The sequence below is a fragment of the Coloeus monedula genome (assembly GCF_965178545.1).
Source record: "Coloeus monedula genome assembly, chromosome: 3".
Lineage (NCBI taxonomy): Eukaryota > Metazoa > Chordata > Aves > Passeriformes > Corvidae > Coloeus > Coloeus monedula.
The window spans coordinates 19,531,324-19,547,313 of NC_138783.1; the positions used below are offsets into that span (position 1 = coordinate 19,531,324).

Below are 15,990 nucleotides of genomic sequence, written 5' to 3' on the forward strand. Positions count from 1 at the left end.
CCACACTGGAAATTTTGCGCTTTTCAACTCCTGTTTTCCATCTGTATCAAGTTCCACAACATTCCAGCTGCAATTCCAGAAGTCAGCTAAATGTATTGTCTTCATGCCTGCTCTGCTGTTCAAGCTCATTCTCCTCTTTCTTCTTTCGACCTCCTATTAAGCAAGTTGGGCAATTTAAACACCAGCATACCCCATGGAGGTTAAAATTTAAACAGCATCCAAAAATAAACAGAGCAAAACCAACTGGAAAAGTGAATGTTGTCTAGCTCCTGCATTCAACTTTTTTCTGAAGTTCAGATTTCATGAGGCCAAGTGTCCCAAAGCTTTTAAGAAAGTTTACAGCTCTGGAACATGCACTGCAGGATTCCTCTAATATGGGAAAGTACTTTGTCCTTTATCTATAGGTGTCAGAAAAGATTACTGAAATCAGAGATAGCAGTTCAATTTGGTATGCAAATGCAAGAAAAAGCAGCTCTTTCAGGACCATCTTCTGCTCTATTCCTGCACCACCTAGCAGACACTATGCTGCTAAACAACAAAACCGAGCACCTCTCTCATTCCCCACAGTCTGCCTGTATACGGTGCCAGCTCCTGTCAGGGATAATATATCCCACAAAAGCCTTCCTGGGGCATCTATCTGAAAGCACACACATAGTTACCTTACCAGGGGCTGCTTCCCCCCTCACAAAAGCCAGCTGCCCACGCACCTTTGTTACAGAGCAGTAGTGCTGAGGACAGTAACTTGGGAGACCTCTTGCCAGCCCTTGGAAAGTGAGGAAGTTCTCTTGGAAGTGTACTTTGCCACAGCTAAGTGAATAGAAGAAGCTCATGTTTTTCAAAAGTTCAGGAACAGATATGCAGCAGACTAGCAATATGATGCTAAGTAATCAGGCTTTCTACATTTTTCTTATCAGCTGTGGTTTGTTCAAAGATCCATCATGCATGAAATAAACAGATTAATTTTGAAATGAGCTGAGAAGTTTTGTTCCAAGAAATACTTAACTCATGCTGGTGGAAGATTGCAGAGTTTTAGAGGAAGAATTCTCTGGAGCAGTTCTCAATGGACAAGGCTGTGTTGGCCTTGGAGGGGGGAAGAGTGCAGAACTGCAGACACAAACAGATGTGAGAGCTCTTTTCTGTTCCTGTTTTTAAGAAAATCGTATGGTTACAACTGAACTGACCAGTGAAAGCAGCAAGTAAGTAAATGTAAGACAAGCACCCCAGCCCAGGCAACCTATTTACAAGCTCTTTCAAAGTCATGCAGTCAGGAAATGGAGACAGACCTGTTTGAAAATATCTTAGAAATAGTACAACTATACAATCCATTTCTATTAATAACCACATGTTACTATGGGTTTTTTTATGGCAATTTGAATAGGCCTTGACTTCAACACGAAGGAAATTTGTTTCCAACTTTATTTTCTGGACTCCAACACTCACTTTGCTGTGACAGTTTGCATTCATGTTTATAGCATTTCTTTCCAATACCTAAAGTGCCCAGTAAACAGGCTCAGTCTGGGAAGAAAGTGGTACATCCAGTCTCACACAATAACAAGCAACCGTTTCATCATAATCCACAGTGAATATGCTTCATTACCCATTCCAGCAGACTTCTGTGGATCTGGATGCTTCTGTGTGATGCAACACCTCAGCTTTGCATATTCAGTTGTATGAAAATGTCACCCACAAGGGTGAAAAAGTGCCTCTGATGCTGAAGGACTCACACCGGCTCCAGGAAATACTGAATAGAAGTATGTGCCCACTGAAGAGACCAATATCTTTTCAAAATCATTATTACACATAAGAAGAAAGAAGTAAGTGTTGGGCATTGAGAAGGTTCCCAGGATGCTACAGTGAACACCTTTTTCAGATTAGATTTTCCATCTGAGTTGTCCTGAACAGCCAGTTGTCTAATACCAAATTGATCTGAAATAATCAGAGCCAGGAGGTTATGCACAGTGAAGTTCTTACACCATGGCTGACACCATTGCTTGTCAGTCCACTACTAGCATGCATTCCAGCTGCTGCAAGCCCACAGCAGTGCTGCATCCAAGAAAGGGGCTCCAGACAAGCGCTATGTAGGAAAGTGAGCTCAGTTCTCTTGCTTATTCCTCGTCATTGGACATTCTGGTAATGAATCCAAAGCCCTGTGAAAACACAGAGCCAAGCCCATCCACAGAAATGCCCTTAGTCATAGCTAAGTCTCTTGTTTCCTATTCAAAATTATCAATACAATATCTCCTATTCATCAGGGGTACAATTTTGTAATGTAGCTCAGGGCAGCACTTCTGCCTATGACTGATGTGGGAAATTAGGGGGGCTAGGCAGGAAGACCACAGACAGAGTAGAAGTAAAATCTTCCCCAGAACATTTCTCCAGGAAACATCAGCTGGAACCTGGTAGGGACCATTTAAACTCTGGTTTTTGTGGGGTAAAATATTTTTGTCACCTTTGAAAAATGAGTAACAGAAGCCCAATATGGTACATAACTTCCTTTTCTATCTTACTTGTCCTTCCAAGCTTTCCAGTTACCAATATGCAAGGTTAAAGGAAGAGAGCTCATGAATCTGTGTGGGAGTAGGAGCTAAGATTACAACTGAACCACTGTATTTGCTTTTCTGTGATACGCACAATGTCACTATCACACTGTAAGCAAAGGCCTCTGGGAAGCCGAGAAGAAAAGGGCATGGAAGAAAAAAACCAACAGTGACAGAAACAAAGGGCAGACCTTACTTCTATGCCTTTTTCAATACTTCAAAGTGGATTTAGATTTTTATTGAAGTTCACTTCCGAATAGCTTAATTCTTTATTGCCGAGTCTACCATCCATTATTTTTAAAAAGTTTTCTTTGATGGGTAATTATTTCCCTCTTGTTCCTTGTATAGTCATGTAAAATAGTTTTTACTAAAGTAATGAACAAGACAAACTGAGAATGCCAGTGAGAATTCGACAGATTCAAGATCTTAGATAACTGTGCGGTTTAAACGCATTTAAGAAAATGAGATGCACTTTAAACAAGGTATTTTCTTATCAGTGTAAAAATTAGGAATGATTCTATTCATGACTGTATGAAGTCATCATGGAGAAGACTGGGTAAATACAGGAATACACCACCCTCAGGATACAAGTAAGCCTCCTCACTTTAATAAAAAAAAGTAAAACCTTGCATAATGATGATTTCCATCCTTACATGATCTGTATATTTGTGAAAAAAGGTTTACTCATCTTTTGATGAGTAAAGGTTTTGATTTCAAACATTGATTAACAGCAATGGTTTGACGTAAGGGGGTTTTTCAAAATTTAATTTTAATGATGAATAGTCTTGAGTTTTCATGCCAATGTAACGTAGAGCAAGGACACACTATCACCATGAGTTTTTATAAATACATGGCTTTCATGTTATGGCTTATGACACTACTAGTCACTGTTGGTCTAGACTTGTTCCCACTTAGTTTCTTTTATTTTCCTCCCCCACTCACCCTTTTGTAATAACTATGACTGTCACAACTATTTAAAACGACCATTTCTTTCTGTCATCAGATGTACATGGAGAAGATGAAACTGACTTATTTGGCTGGATGAGTAAACCTTATGACAAAAAGAGAAAAAACTCAGAGAAATTGGACCAGTTTTATTTTTGGGCAATCCCCAGTGTCCACTTTAAAACCAAAATCCATTGAGAATTACAACCAAGTTGCATTTAAGCAAGCTCATCTATAGACAAAACTGAAACCAAACATATCCACTTTATAAGGACAAAGTTCTGCCTGTATGAACAAGATGCAAGAAGTTGCCGAAGTTTGCTTTCCTAGTACTCTCTCACACACACACACACACACATATACACACACAGACAGAGAGACCCCAAACAATTTCCCACAAAGTCATGCACATTTTTCAAACATACATTTTTACATTTGTGCTGCTAACCACCCTTGAAAAAATAGCCTTATTTTAGCAACACACTTGGACAAAGATGAAGCTTAAGCATATATAAGTACTTTAAAAAATGAGGGAATGAATAGGGCACTGAACAGAGAAAGTGATTAAGCACAACTGAAGATATAAATCCACAAGACCAAGCAAACTTGACAATTTAGAAGACAATTTGGAGAGCCACATTTTACATTTTGGTTTAAACCAAGACAGTCCCACTGATGTCTCCTGAAAAAGGCTCAATATACTTTAAAAATAACACCACCATTTAAAAAAAGCTTTGAGAACATGTAAAATTAAATATCTCAGACTACATGGTGCTTAAATGCTTAATCAATACAGTGAAACATTAGTCATATTTAGTGCCAATGGTTTTCCTGCTGACGACAAGCTTGTCATTCTGAAAAATAACATCAGCTGAGTGAAAACCAAATCTACCTAAAGTTACTTGTCCTCCTACAAGCCTGTCATAACTTCACCAAAAAGAACACTACTGCATTTTCCTACTGTTTTTTGGGCTAATCTGACACCATTATTTCCAAGATTATATTAAAATCCCACTAAAATACAATAAAATTACACAAGCGAGATCCCAAAAGGATTTCACATAACTGTGTTTGTGGGTGCACCACTTCATAGAAGAGCTGTAACTGCAGCGAATTGATTAGATTCTAAATTATTGCCAAAATTATGACTAATTCTTATCCTACTTCTTATTCATAAGCAGCTTATACAGAGTATTTTAATATTTTAAATTTTGGCTGGCAGGCCCAATTTAAAAAAAAGAAAACAAGCCTCATGACATTTTTGTGTTCTACTCAGCGGAAGAAGGAGTTACAGTCAATTATTAATCAAAGTTTTTGATCTCAAAACTCCTTTCCCAGGCACTGCTTCCAGTATTCAGACATGTTTCACTATTTCAGCAAACAAGCATTCTTTCAAAGGAAGCTGCAACTTCTCCAATGCCAAACAGAGCAGCAGCTCAAAGTGAAAATGCAGAAAGCTTGAGTGAGCATCAATGTAGAGTATCTTGTAAGAGAAGCTAAACTGACTGACAGATAAGCTTTGCAAGTAATTGGGAATAGAACAAGTGCTACTTGCAGAGGCAGTAAAGAACACACATTCCTTTCTTACAAAAATAAATATCTTCGTCAACAAACACTTTAGTAAGTACCGTTTAGTTTTAGCTGTGGTACCCACCAGAAAGGGTTCAGAAACTCTGGAAAGTGTGATAAACAAATCCATTTCATTTAACCATCAACTCTAAAGTCTCAATTCTTCCAAAATCATGAACACATGAGAGCCTTTTAAATGAAATCCCAGGGTGATGTTTGCATAATGTCAGCGAAACCAAGGCATTTAACTACAGCTACAAGCCTGTATTTTTAAACAGATTTCAATCTCAACTTATTGCTTCCAGCATATTTTCTCTGATTGCTCTTTCTGATTATTTTACCTCATCTTTGCTTCCTTTCTTCCTCCTTCAGAGGTCATTGATATGACTGCATATGAAGATAACAGCCTTCTGCTAGTTCTGCTCTTACACAGTAACACAAGAGGACCTGCAATTGAACATATTTTCCATTTATATAATCACTACATTCTTGGAGGATTTTTAAAAGGTTTTATTTACTGTCCAAATTGTCTTATTTCTGAGTAGGTTACCTGCTTTATTTCTGCTTTTTGGCTCAACCAACTACACTCTTCACAGGCTTTGCTGCTCAGTAATCTGGTTAAAAAGAGTTAAAATCCAACTGGCATAATTTAGCCAAGTGGAAGGAAAAAAAATAAATATGGAAGGCCAACGAGTAAAGGGAAGTAAGTCCACGAGAAAATATTTTCAGCCTTGACCATAGGGGGAAAAAAAAAAAAAGGAGAGATGCATGTTATGATTTTTTTCCTTTTACAAAGTGTTCCACATTTTAAAAATATTTGAACTGGCATGCACTCTGTCACACACACCACAGTACCTACCATGCTCTGCTTTGTAAAAGTGCAGATCTGCCTGTTTCTATAAAAGTCACAACCACCTATCATTTCCGTGCCAGTAAGTTAAAGTAGATGTTCCACATGGACAGGAGATACTGCACTAATATAGGAACAGATATTCCACTGAACTGTAGACTTTATTATGTCATGAGGCTGTGCAAGATTATGAAATTGGGTCGAAAAGCCTTGCAAGTGAGGTCTCTTTGAACTTAAGAGTGGCAGAATGTACCTTTATTCAGGGTCTACAAAGTGAATTACTCCTGCCATTACATGGCTGTAGCTGACCGCAGAGTTATGAAGAAGAAAGGCAGTAAGAACTCCCACACACATCCCTAGAAGTTGCATTGAGACTGTGCAAAAAAAGGGACAAAATTACTACACTTTCCTTCTGTTTGTCACCAAAAGGAAAAATCTCTCTGAATATATTAGCTTTTCTGCTTTAAAGCACTCCTCTCCTCCAGAAGATGACTTTTAAGATAAATGAAAAGATGAGTCTTTTGGATGTCCTGAGCCAAATTTCAACCAATCCTTCCAGCATATGGACTTTGTCCCCTGGAAGCTGTACAGTCTCTTCGGCTGTGTTAGACAGTGAAGCCAGACACTAAAGTAGCAATTCTGTCATATCCACACAGTGTGTGGACAGTCATGCTAAGGCTCTGACAGAAGAAGTCCAAAGCCAATTTATAGAGCTCAGAAGAACTGAGGAGTTAATGAATCCATATTATTCTCCTTCAATCTGACAATATTTAAGTATGCTAAACATGAAAAATAAACAGCCTGAGGCATGTACCTATGGAAAAAGTGAAGTATTTTTTAAAAACTAACTTCAGAAAACCAGGCACAAGCTGAGGAAAGCATTCAAGGATTTTAGAAATAGCGGGCAACTCTGCACCTCAATGTATCTTCAAAAAGAGAAACCTTCACACTCAGTAAATTTTCCAAAATTACCAAATATTTTATGAGATGCCTGCCTTTTCAAGGATTCATGAATAGGCACCTAATCAGATTACTACTGTCCTTTCAAAATTCTGGATATATTGCCTATAGGTAAAAGAAAAAACACATGCAAGGAATCCAAGACACCGGGCTTCCCTACTTCCTCCAGACTTTCTTTGTAAGTTTGGACAAAACCACCAAATATCAAAAACTCATTTTCTGGTATTCCTTTCTACCACGACTGAGTAAAGCACAACACACTCTCCACATTGCTGACACATAAGAATATTAACAATATTTCTTGTGAAAACTAGCATTTAGACTCTCATCTCATAAAGAGAAAGGCACAAAAAAGGGCAAACTTGAAAATTAGGGACAATATAGGCAATGTTATAAACTCTGTCTTTTATTCATATCTACATAGAAAAACTTAAGAGAAATTTTCACTTAATGTGGCAGACTGAGTACCAATCATGTACTGTACCTGGTGCCAAAATTATACAGCTGTTGAGAGATACAAGACTTGAATCATAAATATTTCATTCCTTAAAAAGTGAGCACTGTGTCTGGCTAATTTGCAGAAAAGCAGGATAAAAACCTATGAGCAGCATAGATTACTGGTGGGTAGGTAGAAAACCTGAAGTGTTCATCATCAGTACTGATGAAGTAAGAGTTTGAGAAGAACTGAACTACGTAAGAAGACATATTTTTGTTATCTCCTGTAGTACTACACTATTTCAAGCAAAGCTGTAAAATACCAGACCCTTTGTAAAAAGCCAAGAATAACAGAAAGGAGAGAGGAAAATACTGGTACAACAGGCTTGTAAGCCAGTATAGCTGGTTTTGTGTTCACCAGCAAGTGAATGGTAACTGAACAAAATAAAAACATGGGGAAATAAATCTGCAGAGCAAAAAAACCCAAACCCAAACCGAAATAAAATCACATTCCTAGTAATTAAAACTACTTTTGTGCGGTTTGATACAAGGGTCACAATGTTCTGCTGGACAACTGCTGACTGTCTAAACAATGAGGGCATCCATGTAGAACTGGATACATTGAACACTACACAGGAAAATGAAAGAAATTCAGCAAAAGAGGTTAATTCAAGCTTCACTTCATTATTAGTTTTACTTTGACCTCTTTATATTTCGTTAGACACAAGACGCCTTAATCTGAAACTTAGTGGAAACCAATGTTATACTCTCCCACACAACAGATTTAACAGAATAATGTAAAAGCACATTTCAATGTAGTATTCACTGTTGTTCAAAATATGACTACTTGATGCATTAAAATGAATATTTTCAAAAGGCAAAAATCACTTATTCCTCTCCCCAGAAATCTGGTTCACTGGTTTTCATTTTCCACTCAAAAAAAAAAAAAAAAAAGTCTTGTAATGAAGCAGAAAAATAGTCACCAGTTGCATTATGTACAGTGAGAAACTGATGCAAAAATCTTATAAGCTCAGTCTGAGAATAACTGAATGCTCTGAAGTATGCAACAAATAATTACAAATACCAAATGCATTCAGTTTGTGTTTGAAAACGGCCCATGCAAAAGGTCAAAAATTACTCAGTTCTATTAAAATAGTGACTTGCCTTATAAAATACATGGTTTACTTTTCAGTGTGGAAAAAATAACTTATTTTAAATGCAGGTAAGTAAGCAGAGGGAAGAAAAACCCCAACTTGTTTACTCTACCAGTCAAAGACAAAAGGTTCCTGTCGTTGCTCACAAACAAAATATCAGCAGAACTTGAAGCATACAGGAAACACAAGATACACCACAAATTCACAGTCAAGGAGTCAAGCAGATTATAGTACAAAAAGTTGTCTTGTTTTAGAAGGATGAACAAGAATATTGGAAGCTACAATGAATAGCACAGAAGAAATTTAAGCAAATAAATCATCATGCTTAAGCTATGATTTCCTAGCACTGCATAATTCCCATTTAAGACACTCTTACTCAACAGAAAACATTGTTTTCTGGAAGAAAAACCTCTATGACAGTGTCTCATCTGACTATTTCAATTAAAGCTGCTAGCAATATAGTTCAAATCTCCACTAACTGAGCTTATTTTGACTTGCAGAAGCACAGAAGTCTTTCCTATGCTAAACTGTGTTCAATAGACATAGGCTTGTTTACTGTCAAAGCACAACTCCTACTCCAGAGAAAGATGGCAATGAAAAGTCCCGGGGAGTATTTTACAACCATTTACCACAAGCTGAAAAACTTAGAAATTTTGGTGAAAAAAGAGCTATTTGAATGGAAAAGAACAAAACCTCCTAATTATCAAGTCAAACAAGAAAACCCAGTTGTATTTTGGCAAGATATTAAATAGAATGTTGGAGTTAAAGATTGTTTTATCAGACCAAGATTGGGAAGAATCAAGATCATGGCACTCAAAAGGAACAGGGAGATAATTAAAAAAAAAAAAAATAGATATAGACATTGATTTTTTTTTTTTTTTATGCTATTGCACAGATGGAGCAAATTCAAGAGGTAGTACTAAAATGACAGGATTTAGTTAAAGCCTTTGCACCTGCTCTGGCAGATGGATGCAATTAATAACAGAAAAGAAACAGAAGAACACTCCCTGAGGGGTAGGTTGTTTTAAAATTAAGCTGACACACTTTTTTAATACAATATATTAAGGCTGAGATGTGTTTTGAAGTGGGCTGTCTAGTTTACAGCAAATGAACTCATTAGTGAGGTGTGTAAACAAACACAGGCCTGGCCCCACAATTAGTTTTCATACTCATTCTGCAAACAGAGAATGCATTTTTTAATTACTCATAGGCAAATGGATGTGCTATATTTTGCAAGGGAAACAACATCACACTTAAGTAGATTTGCTCCTAGTGTAAAGGAAAGATTTGAAAACGTGAGCACAAGAGCCTTAGTCAGTTAAATTCTCACCTTTTAAAGACTTCACTCCTCAAGAAGCCAGTTGAAAATAATTTCATTATTTGAAGCCCAACCAAAATTAACAAAGATGAAACATCTCCTGTTACACTCTGTATATGCACGTGTGTACATTTAGATGCATACAAACTCCAACTATATCTGTCTAGTTACTACAGCCACAATGACCTAGGCACACCATGAAGTGTGGTAGTAGATTATTAAGATACTGCTGAGTAGTTTTGGCCCATGTCAGCTGGTGTTTTCCCAAACAAATCCCAGGGAGGTTCAGAGCCAGCACAGGTCAGGGATGACTGCTTGGATGCAGAGGTAGGAGGGGGTGGTGAGGGTGCTGTAATTTCAGGAAGGATGGTGGTGACCATCCCTGTGCCAGCCTACCTGGCCTCAGGGCCCAAGAACAGTGCCTGGCTCATTTAATTTACAGGTACAGACAGAGCTAAATTTAGCTTGTCTTTCCACATCAAGGACAAAAAGAGGATTTAATTACTCAGCAGAGGGAACTAATACAGCAACACTGTATTATCATCAGTTGTACTGCAACAGCCTGCTGGAGCAATGATGGATCTTTACAGAGTACAGAAACTTGGACAAGAAGTCCTTTTTTTTTTTTCTTTCTTGCAGTAGTTCAACAGCAAAGTGGGTTAAACTGTTACACTATTCACATTTCATGTGTGAAAAGAATATTTTTTCATTTCTAGAAAGCAATAACAAAATTTTTTTAAAAGTAAGCTTGAGTACTTGATGACTATGAAAAACATAAGCTAAGTAAATAGAGGAAAAATAGCAGTAGCCAAATTAACTAGATAATAATCTAACAATGAACTGCCACTCTCATCACAAATTTTCTCTAAGTAATTACCCACTAAGGCAGGAAAAGCATCTGTTGTTATTATTATTATACCAACTTAAATTATCAGTAAGAGAATATTGAGTGTCACAGGTGATTGGTTTTGCTTTCTCTCAGTTTGCTATAGTAAAACCCAGGTAAGTACATTGCAATCTATTTTAAAAATTACCCACGATGGTGGCTTGCAGCTTATAAACCCTTTTCTAAAAATTTTGTTTTAGATCTAAAGATCCTAGCATCCTTGAGGGCACTGCAAAATAGTAACATGGAAGCATTTTCCATTTGCTCCACTTTAATATTCTTAACAATTATTACAGGTGATTATGCAATAATTGGATATGGGAGAAGAAGGGTATTCATAAGATATTGTACATATCTAGAATGGGCAAGCCAAAATGTATTTAAACAAATAGTCCTGGAACTTCAGAGTTATCTGTTGTTACAATAATTATCTTCTGTCTTTTTTTGTTGTTTTTGTTTTTTTGGGTTGTGGTGTGAGGGTTTCCTGTTTGGTGGTTTTGTTTGATGTTTTTACAGAACAGATAAAGGTAGGACACCAAAATACCAGCAGGTTCCAGTGGCCCTTACAGCTTCAGCTTCCCTGCAAAGAGGGACCAGCTGCTTTTTGCTAGGGCACTGCACATGCTGAGAAGACGGTGACCTCGTCAGAGCTCAGCCACTAAACCACTGCCTGACACTGCACCACAGAATGCTACACCCCCATGAACAGCTGCCTTTTCATCACATCGTATATATTCAGTCAAAACACCAATACATTAATTCCAAAGTTTAAGAATGCTGGGATAGCCAGGATGTTGTGTTACAATTAGGAAGAAGTCACTTCACATTCAATTTTTGAAATAGCTGACTTAAGTTTTACAGGCATTGCTACCATATCCCTTAACTCAGCACATTATAGACTATATTAACCTTATTTATGTTGCTATAAATAGAAGCTACATCTGACCTCTTCATTGTTCCTATGTTTCAGTGTATTTGGGTACCAAGCCACTTGTACCACAGCAAAAAACCACACAAATGACAAAAGCTCCCACTATACATGCATTGACCAACTGCAGAAAATCAATAATATTTTAATAGCTGGTGAACAAAGAAAACCAAACCAAAACATCTCTCTTGCTTCCAACGACTGTCAATTGCTCTTTGATGGAATTCATTCAAGAACACCAACAAAGTTTCATTCATAAGGCTGTCTAATAACTCCAGAAGAATGAGAGTCACCAAGAAAATTAAAAAAACCAAACAACCAAAAACCTTCCATAGAAACAAAAATGCAACAAAACCCAAACCAGTTAACAGATAGTAAAATACTGCAATGGAAAAATGTAACTGTTAGCTTGATCATTTGTATTTGTTTTTTCCCTACCAAGCAGCTGGGCTTTTCAAGAAGTCACAATTTTGCTTTTCAGTAAAATGCTCAGACCTGAAATCCCTACTTTACAAAGGTACCTAAGAGTTCAATACGAGGCTTCTTTTACACTGTCTTGTTTCCTTTATCATATCCTGACTCCAAATCACCTTCACTCCACAATTTTCACTACAGAATTTTACCAAATCCTGGATGACATCCTAATATCATCATTACATGACTGATTAGTACCTTGACTAGGCTGAGGATCAGTCTCATGTAACATACAATTCTCAAAATCTGACACCTCAGATTTACCTGGCTTTATTCTGTAGTGTTTTCATAGAGTGACTAAATCACAGATCCAAACTGTGTATACTGTAGTATTATGACAAGTAAAATAAACATTCAGTTGGAGAGCTTGTAAGTAAAAGAGATCTGTGGAGTCATTTGTATATACATAATTTTTGGACCTTAGATACCAAACTTACATATGTACCTTACATATAGCCCGAATAGAAAAATGCTCTTTCCTAGAGCATTAAAGTACCTGACCTAGGTTTCTGCATTGCAACACCTTGTGGTCTCTCAGTGGATCTATACATAGCAGGTTAGCTTCTTAGTTTAGCCTATTAGAGACCCTGAAGCTGGGCAGTAGGAATACTTGGACATTAACACAGTGCTGCTGGCCTGTATCAAAATATTACAGGTGGCCAGTGCTTTCAGCAACCACCCTTAATCCTTATGCACCCCACAGATCCAGCAGGCAAGCTAAGCTTTATGTGCTGGCTGCTAACAAGACATGCCTTGAACTTCAAACACAGCAGCTGTTTGCTTCTCTCCTCTCAGCCTCTCCTCTCAGCTGTCTTCTGTCAAACAGCCTTGTCACTCTGTGTGCTTGAAGCCACAAAAGCAGTCTATGTCTTCTCGTCCTTCCACAGCACGCAGAATCCTGACCCATCTTTAACAGCCTTGATGCTGAAGCCATAGGTATGTCTTTCACCTGCTCTTCCAGCTGGCTTGCTTCCAGCGTACTCACATGACCCTCTGAGGACTGCAATTCCCAGAATATCTGTACTTACTGTACAGCACAGGCAATGGAAGAACACTGCTTGAAAACCACTCACTTTCCCCATGGAGCTGGCTACTCTCTTAACAACGCAGCACAGATGCAGAGGGATGCAGGGAACCAAGCTGCTCGCTCCTGCTGGCCCTGCACTCGGATGAACTGCAAGACAACATGACTCAGCCCCAGACGGCTACCAAGAGCTCACAGATCACAGCTTTTGGCAGAGCGTGGGATATGAAGGGAATGACATAACAACAATGAAAACAAAACAATCGAGAACAGGAACCAAAGACTTTACAAGTTCAGAAAAAGCGTCAGATCCTCTGCTTTTTTCACAACCAAATGAGAGATAGCAACAGAGTGAGCAGTCACTACTTAATCTTATGAAAGCTGAGCTCCAAAGAAAAAAGGGGTAGGAGTTTTAAACCAACACAGGGACAAGAGTAATTTACAGAGACTACAATAAAATGAGAAGCTTCCAACCCACTTAAGGCAAGTAACTGCCAATTCATATTTTAAAGCTATAGAGAAACAACCTTTGAGGAAGACATTATTGATATGATTTTATTGTTTTATGTGTTTTAAAGAATAACATGATACATTTTAAATCAACAGGAAGATACCTCCACTAAAAATACCTATAAATGACAATATAAATAAAAACAACATTGAAATACTCTACAAATTTTTCTACTCTTTTTTCCTGACTCCTATTTTATTAAAAGTGAGACCCAAAAAAAAGGAAGAAAAAACCCAAGAGGAAACCGTTAAAAAAGGAAATATTTGCAAAAATCCTACTACAAAACCCACATTTGCAGAAATTCTGAAACCCCAAACTTAAAAATACTCCTCTAATACAATTGTCTTAAGAAAATAAAAACTTTGAAGCTAAGTCTGGCATTTTTGTTTCCTTTTATGACAGCTAACTAGAAGATAAACCCTTGCAAAGTATAATTACTCCCTGGCCCATCTTCAAAAGGATCTGAAGTCAAGTGTCTTGTACCCGACGCAGGTAAGCCTCACTCTTTGCAGCGCTCAAGTGTAACAGACAATCAGTTGAGTTTTATTCACCATATCCCCAGGGGAAGGGCTCGTATCAAAAAAAAAAGCATCTTTTAAACTAGAAAGTGCTTACATTTTCCCTCACCACCTTTTGGAGCTCTCCAGCCCATTCCCAGCACAGAAACATGGAAATCTCAGCACTTGCTTAACAGCAAAGCTCCTTCGCTCTCAAGAAAAGAGTAAGAAAAACAAAAACAAGAAAAGAAACCAGACAGAGGGAAAAAAAGTTCTTGTTCTTTGTGGCCACAAAAAACCCCAGCAAACTCCCAAATGCGCGAAGGGGAAGCGCAAAGGCAGCAGGAACTATTGGTTGTTAACACACTCGAAGCGCTCCCACAGGCAGAGGTCCCACAGCCCCACGAGGGGAAGGACGGACACACTGCCACAGCCCCTGCAGACCCCACAGCCAGGGACAACGTCACCATCCCCATGAAGGCAACCCCCACCCGGCCCCCATCACCCCCAAAGGTCTCAGGCTGCCCCTTAGCCAGAGCCACCAGGTGGGACCGGAACCCCACCCCCCTCGGCCCGGCCGCAGCCAGAGGCCGGCTCTGCCATCACTCCCACCCCTGCCGGCCGCTCCTTCCCGCCCCTTCCCCACCCCGAGCCCTCTCCCGGCCGCCGCCCCGCCCCGTGCCCACACCCGCGCCCATTTGCTGGATGCCGCGTCAATCAAGCGCGGCCTGCCCTTGTGATTGGCTGTAGGGCGGCAGCGTTCCCGCCCCCGGGCAGAGGGCCGCGCTGCGGCGCGGCGCGCAGGCGCGCACGGAGTGTTGTCCTGGGGGTGGGCATGTTCCGAGGAGAGGAGCGGCCGCCAGCGCGCCGCGGGGAGGGGGCGGGCGCGGGAGAAGGAGCGGGGTCGCCGCCGCCGGGGAGCCAGCCTCACTTCCTAGGAGTGCGGGGAGACCATAGCCTGCCGGGGGCTGCGAGCGGTGCCACAGACAGACCTGTGCGTGTGCATCTCTCTCTCTCTCTCTCTCTCTGTCTCTTTTGCATGTGCCTGTAGGACTCTCCACACACGCGCACATTTCCACCCCCCCGCCGGGCGGCTGGGCTGGGGTCCGGGAGGGCGACGCGGGCGGCGGGGCAGTAGCTCTCCGCTCTTCCCCTTGGGGCAGCGGTCTCCCTCCCGCCGCCAGCAGCAGCCGCACGGGGCAGAGTCCTGCGGGGCGGCCGGCGCGGAGCCGGGACGGGCGCGGGTGGCGGGGCGGGATGCGCTCCGCCTGCTTCCCGCGGCACTGAAGCCGCCGCGGCTGGAGGGAGGAGAGCCTCGTCCGGAGAGACGCTTTGCCTGCGCTCCGCTCCGCCGCGGGCGCTGAGGAGCCTCCCTGCCGTCGTCTGCTCCTGGCTTTCCCGGCGGCCGCTCTCGCCCTTGGCACACGGCCGTGCGGTGCCAGTGTGTGCGTATGCGTGAGCCAGGTCCGTGTGCGTGCAGCTGCCCCCGCCTGCCCTGCGGGTTCCTGCCTGCCTGCTCTCTGCGCTGCCTTCCTCTGCTCCCTCTTCCCGCTCCTGCCCCCGCTCCGCCGCGGCCTCTTTTGTTGTGCGGTGCCGGGCATGTGCCCGCGGCCGGCGGGCGCAGGGACCGGCAGCGGCGCGGCGCGGCGCTGAGCCGGGCGCGGCTGTGTTCCCCTCTCCCGACTGTCGGTATTGACAATAAATCCGGGATCGCTTCTGCCCATGTAAACCTGGGCCAGGTGGGTTTACGCTGATTGTCATGAAAAGTTAAGCTTGTTTCTAAACGTGCCCTGATCTTGCCCTTTCCTGCCCGTGGAGAAGGAAGTGTTGCCTCGCAGGCTGCGGCGGGTTCTATGACAAGATGTTTTCGGAGCACCTTGTGAGCCTGTGTTTCTCTGTCGT

The 15,990-nt window shown here is 40.9% G+C and overlaps 1 protein-coding gene across 3 annotated transcripts in view; it reads left to right on the forward strand.

Annotated features, from left to right (window-relative positions):
* Window positions 1-14,923: 14,923 nt before the first annotated feature.
* The window catches only part of CBLB (Cbl proto-oncogene B), a gene marked incomplete at its 5' end in the record, with an annotated part of 128,087 nt that continues 127,020 nt past the window's right edge, over window positions 14,924-15,990 (forward strand). For 2 of the 3 annotated variants that reach the window (XM_082278234.1, XM_082278235.1), the window contains one exon: window positions 15,009-15,082. Coding sequence is in view for 1 of the 3 variants with exons in the window: in XM_082278233.1 (XP_082134359.1) it covers window positions 14,924-15,082 (159 nt within the window). Of the gene's footprint in view, window positions 15,083-15,990 lie in introns of all 3 variants that reach the window. The other variant, XM_082278233.1, reaches the window with a different exon arrangement.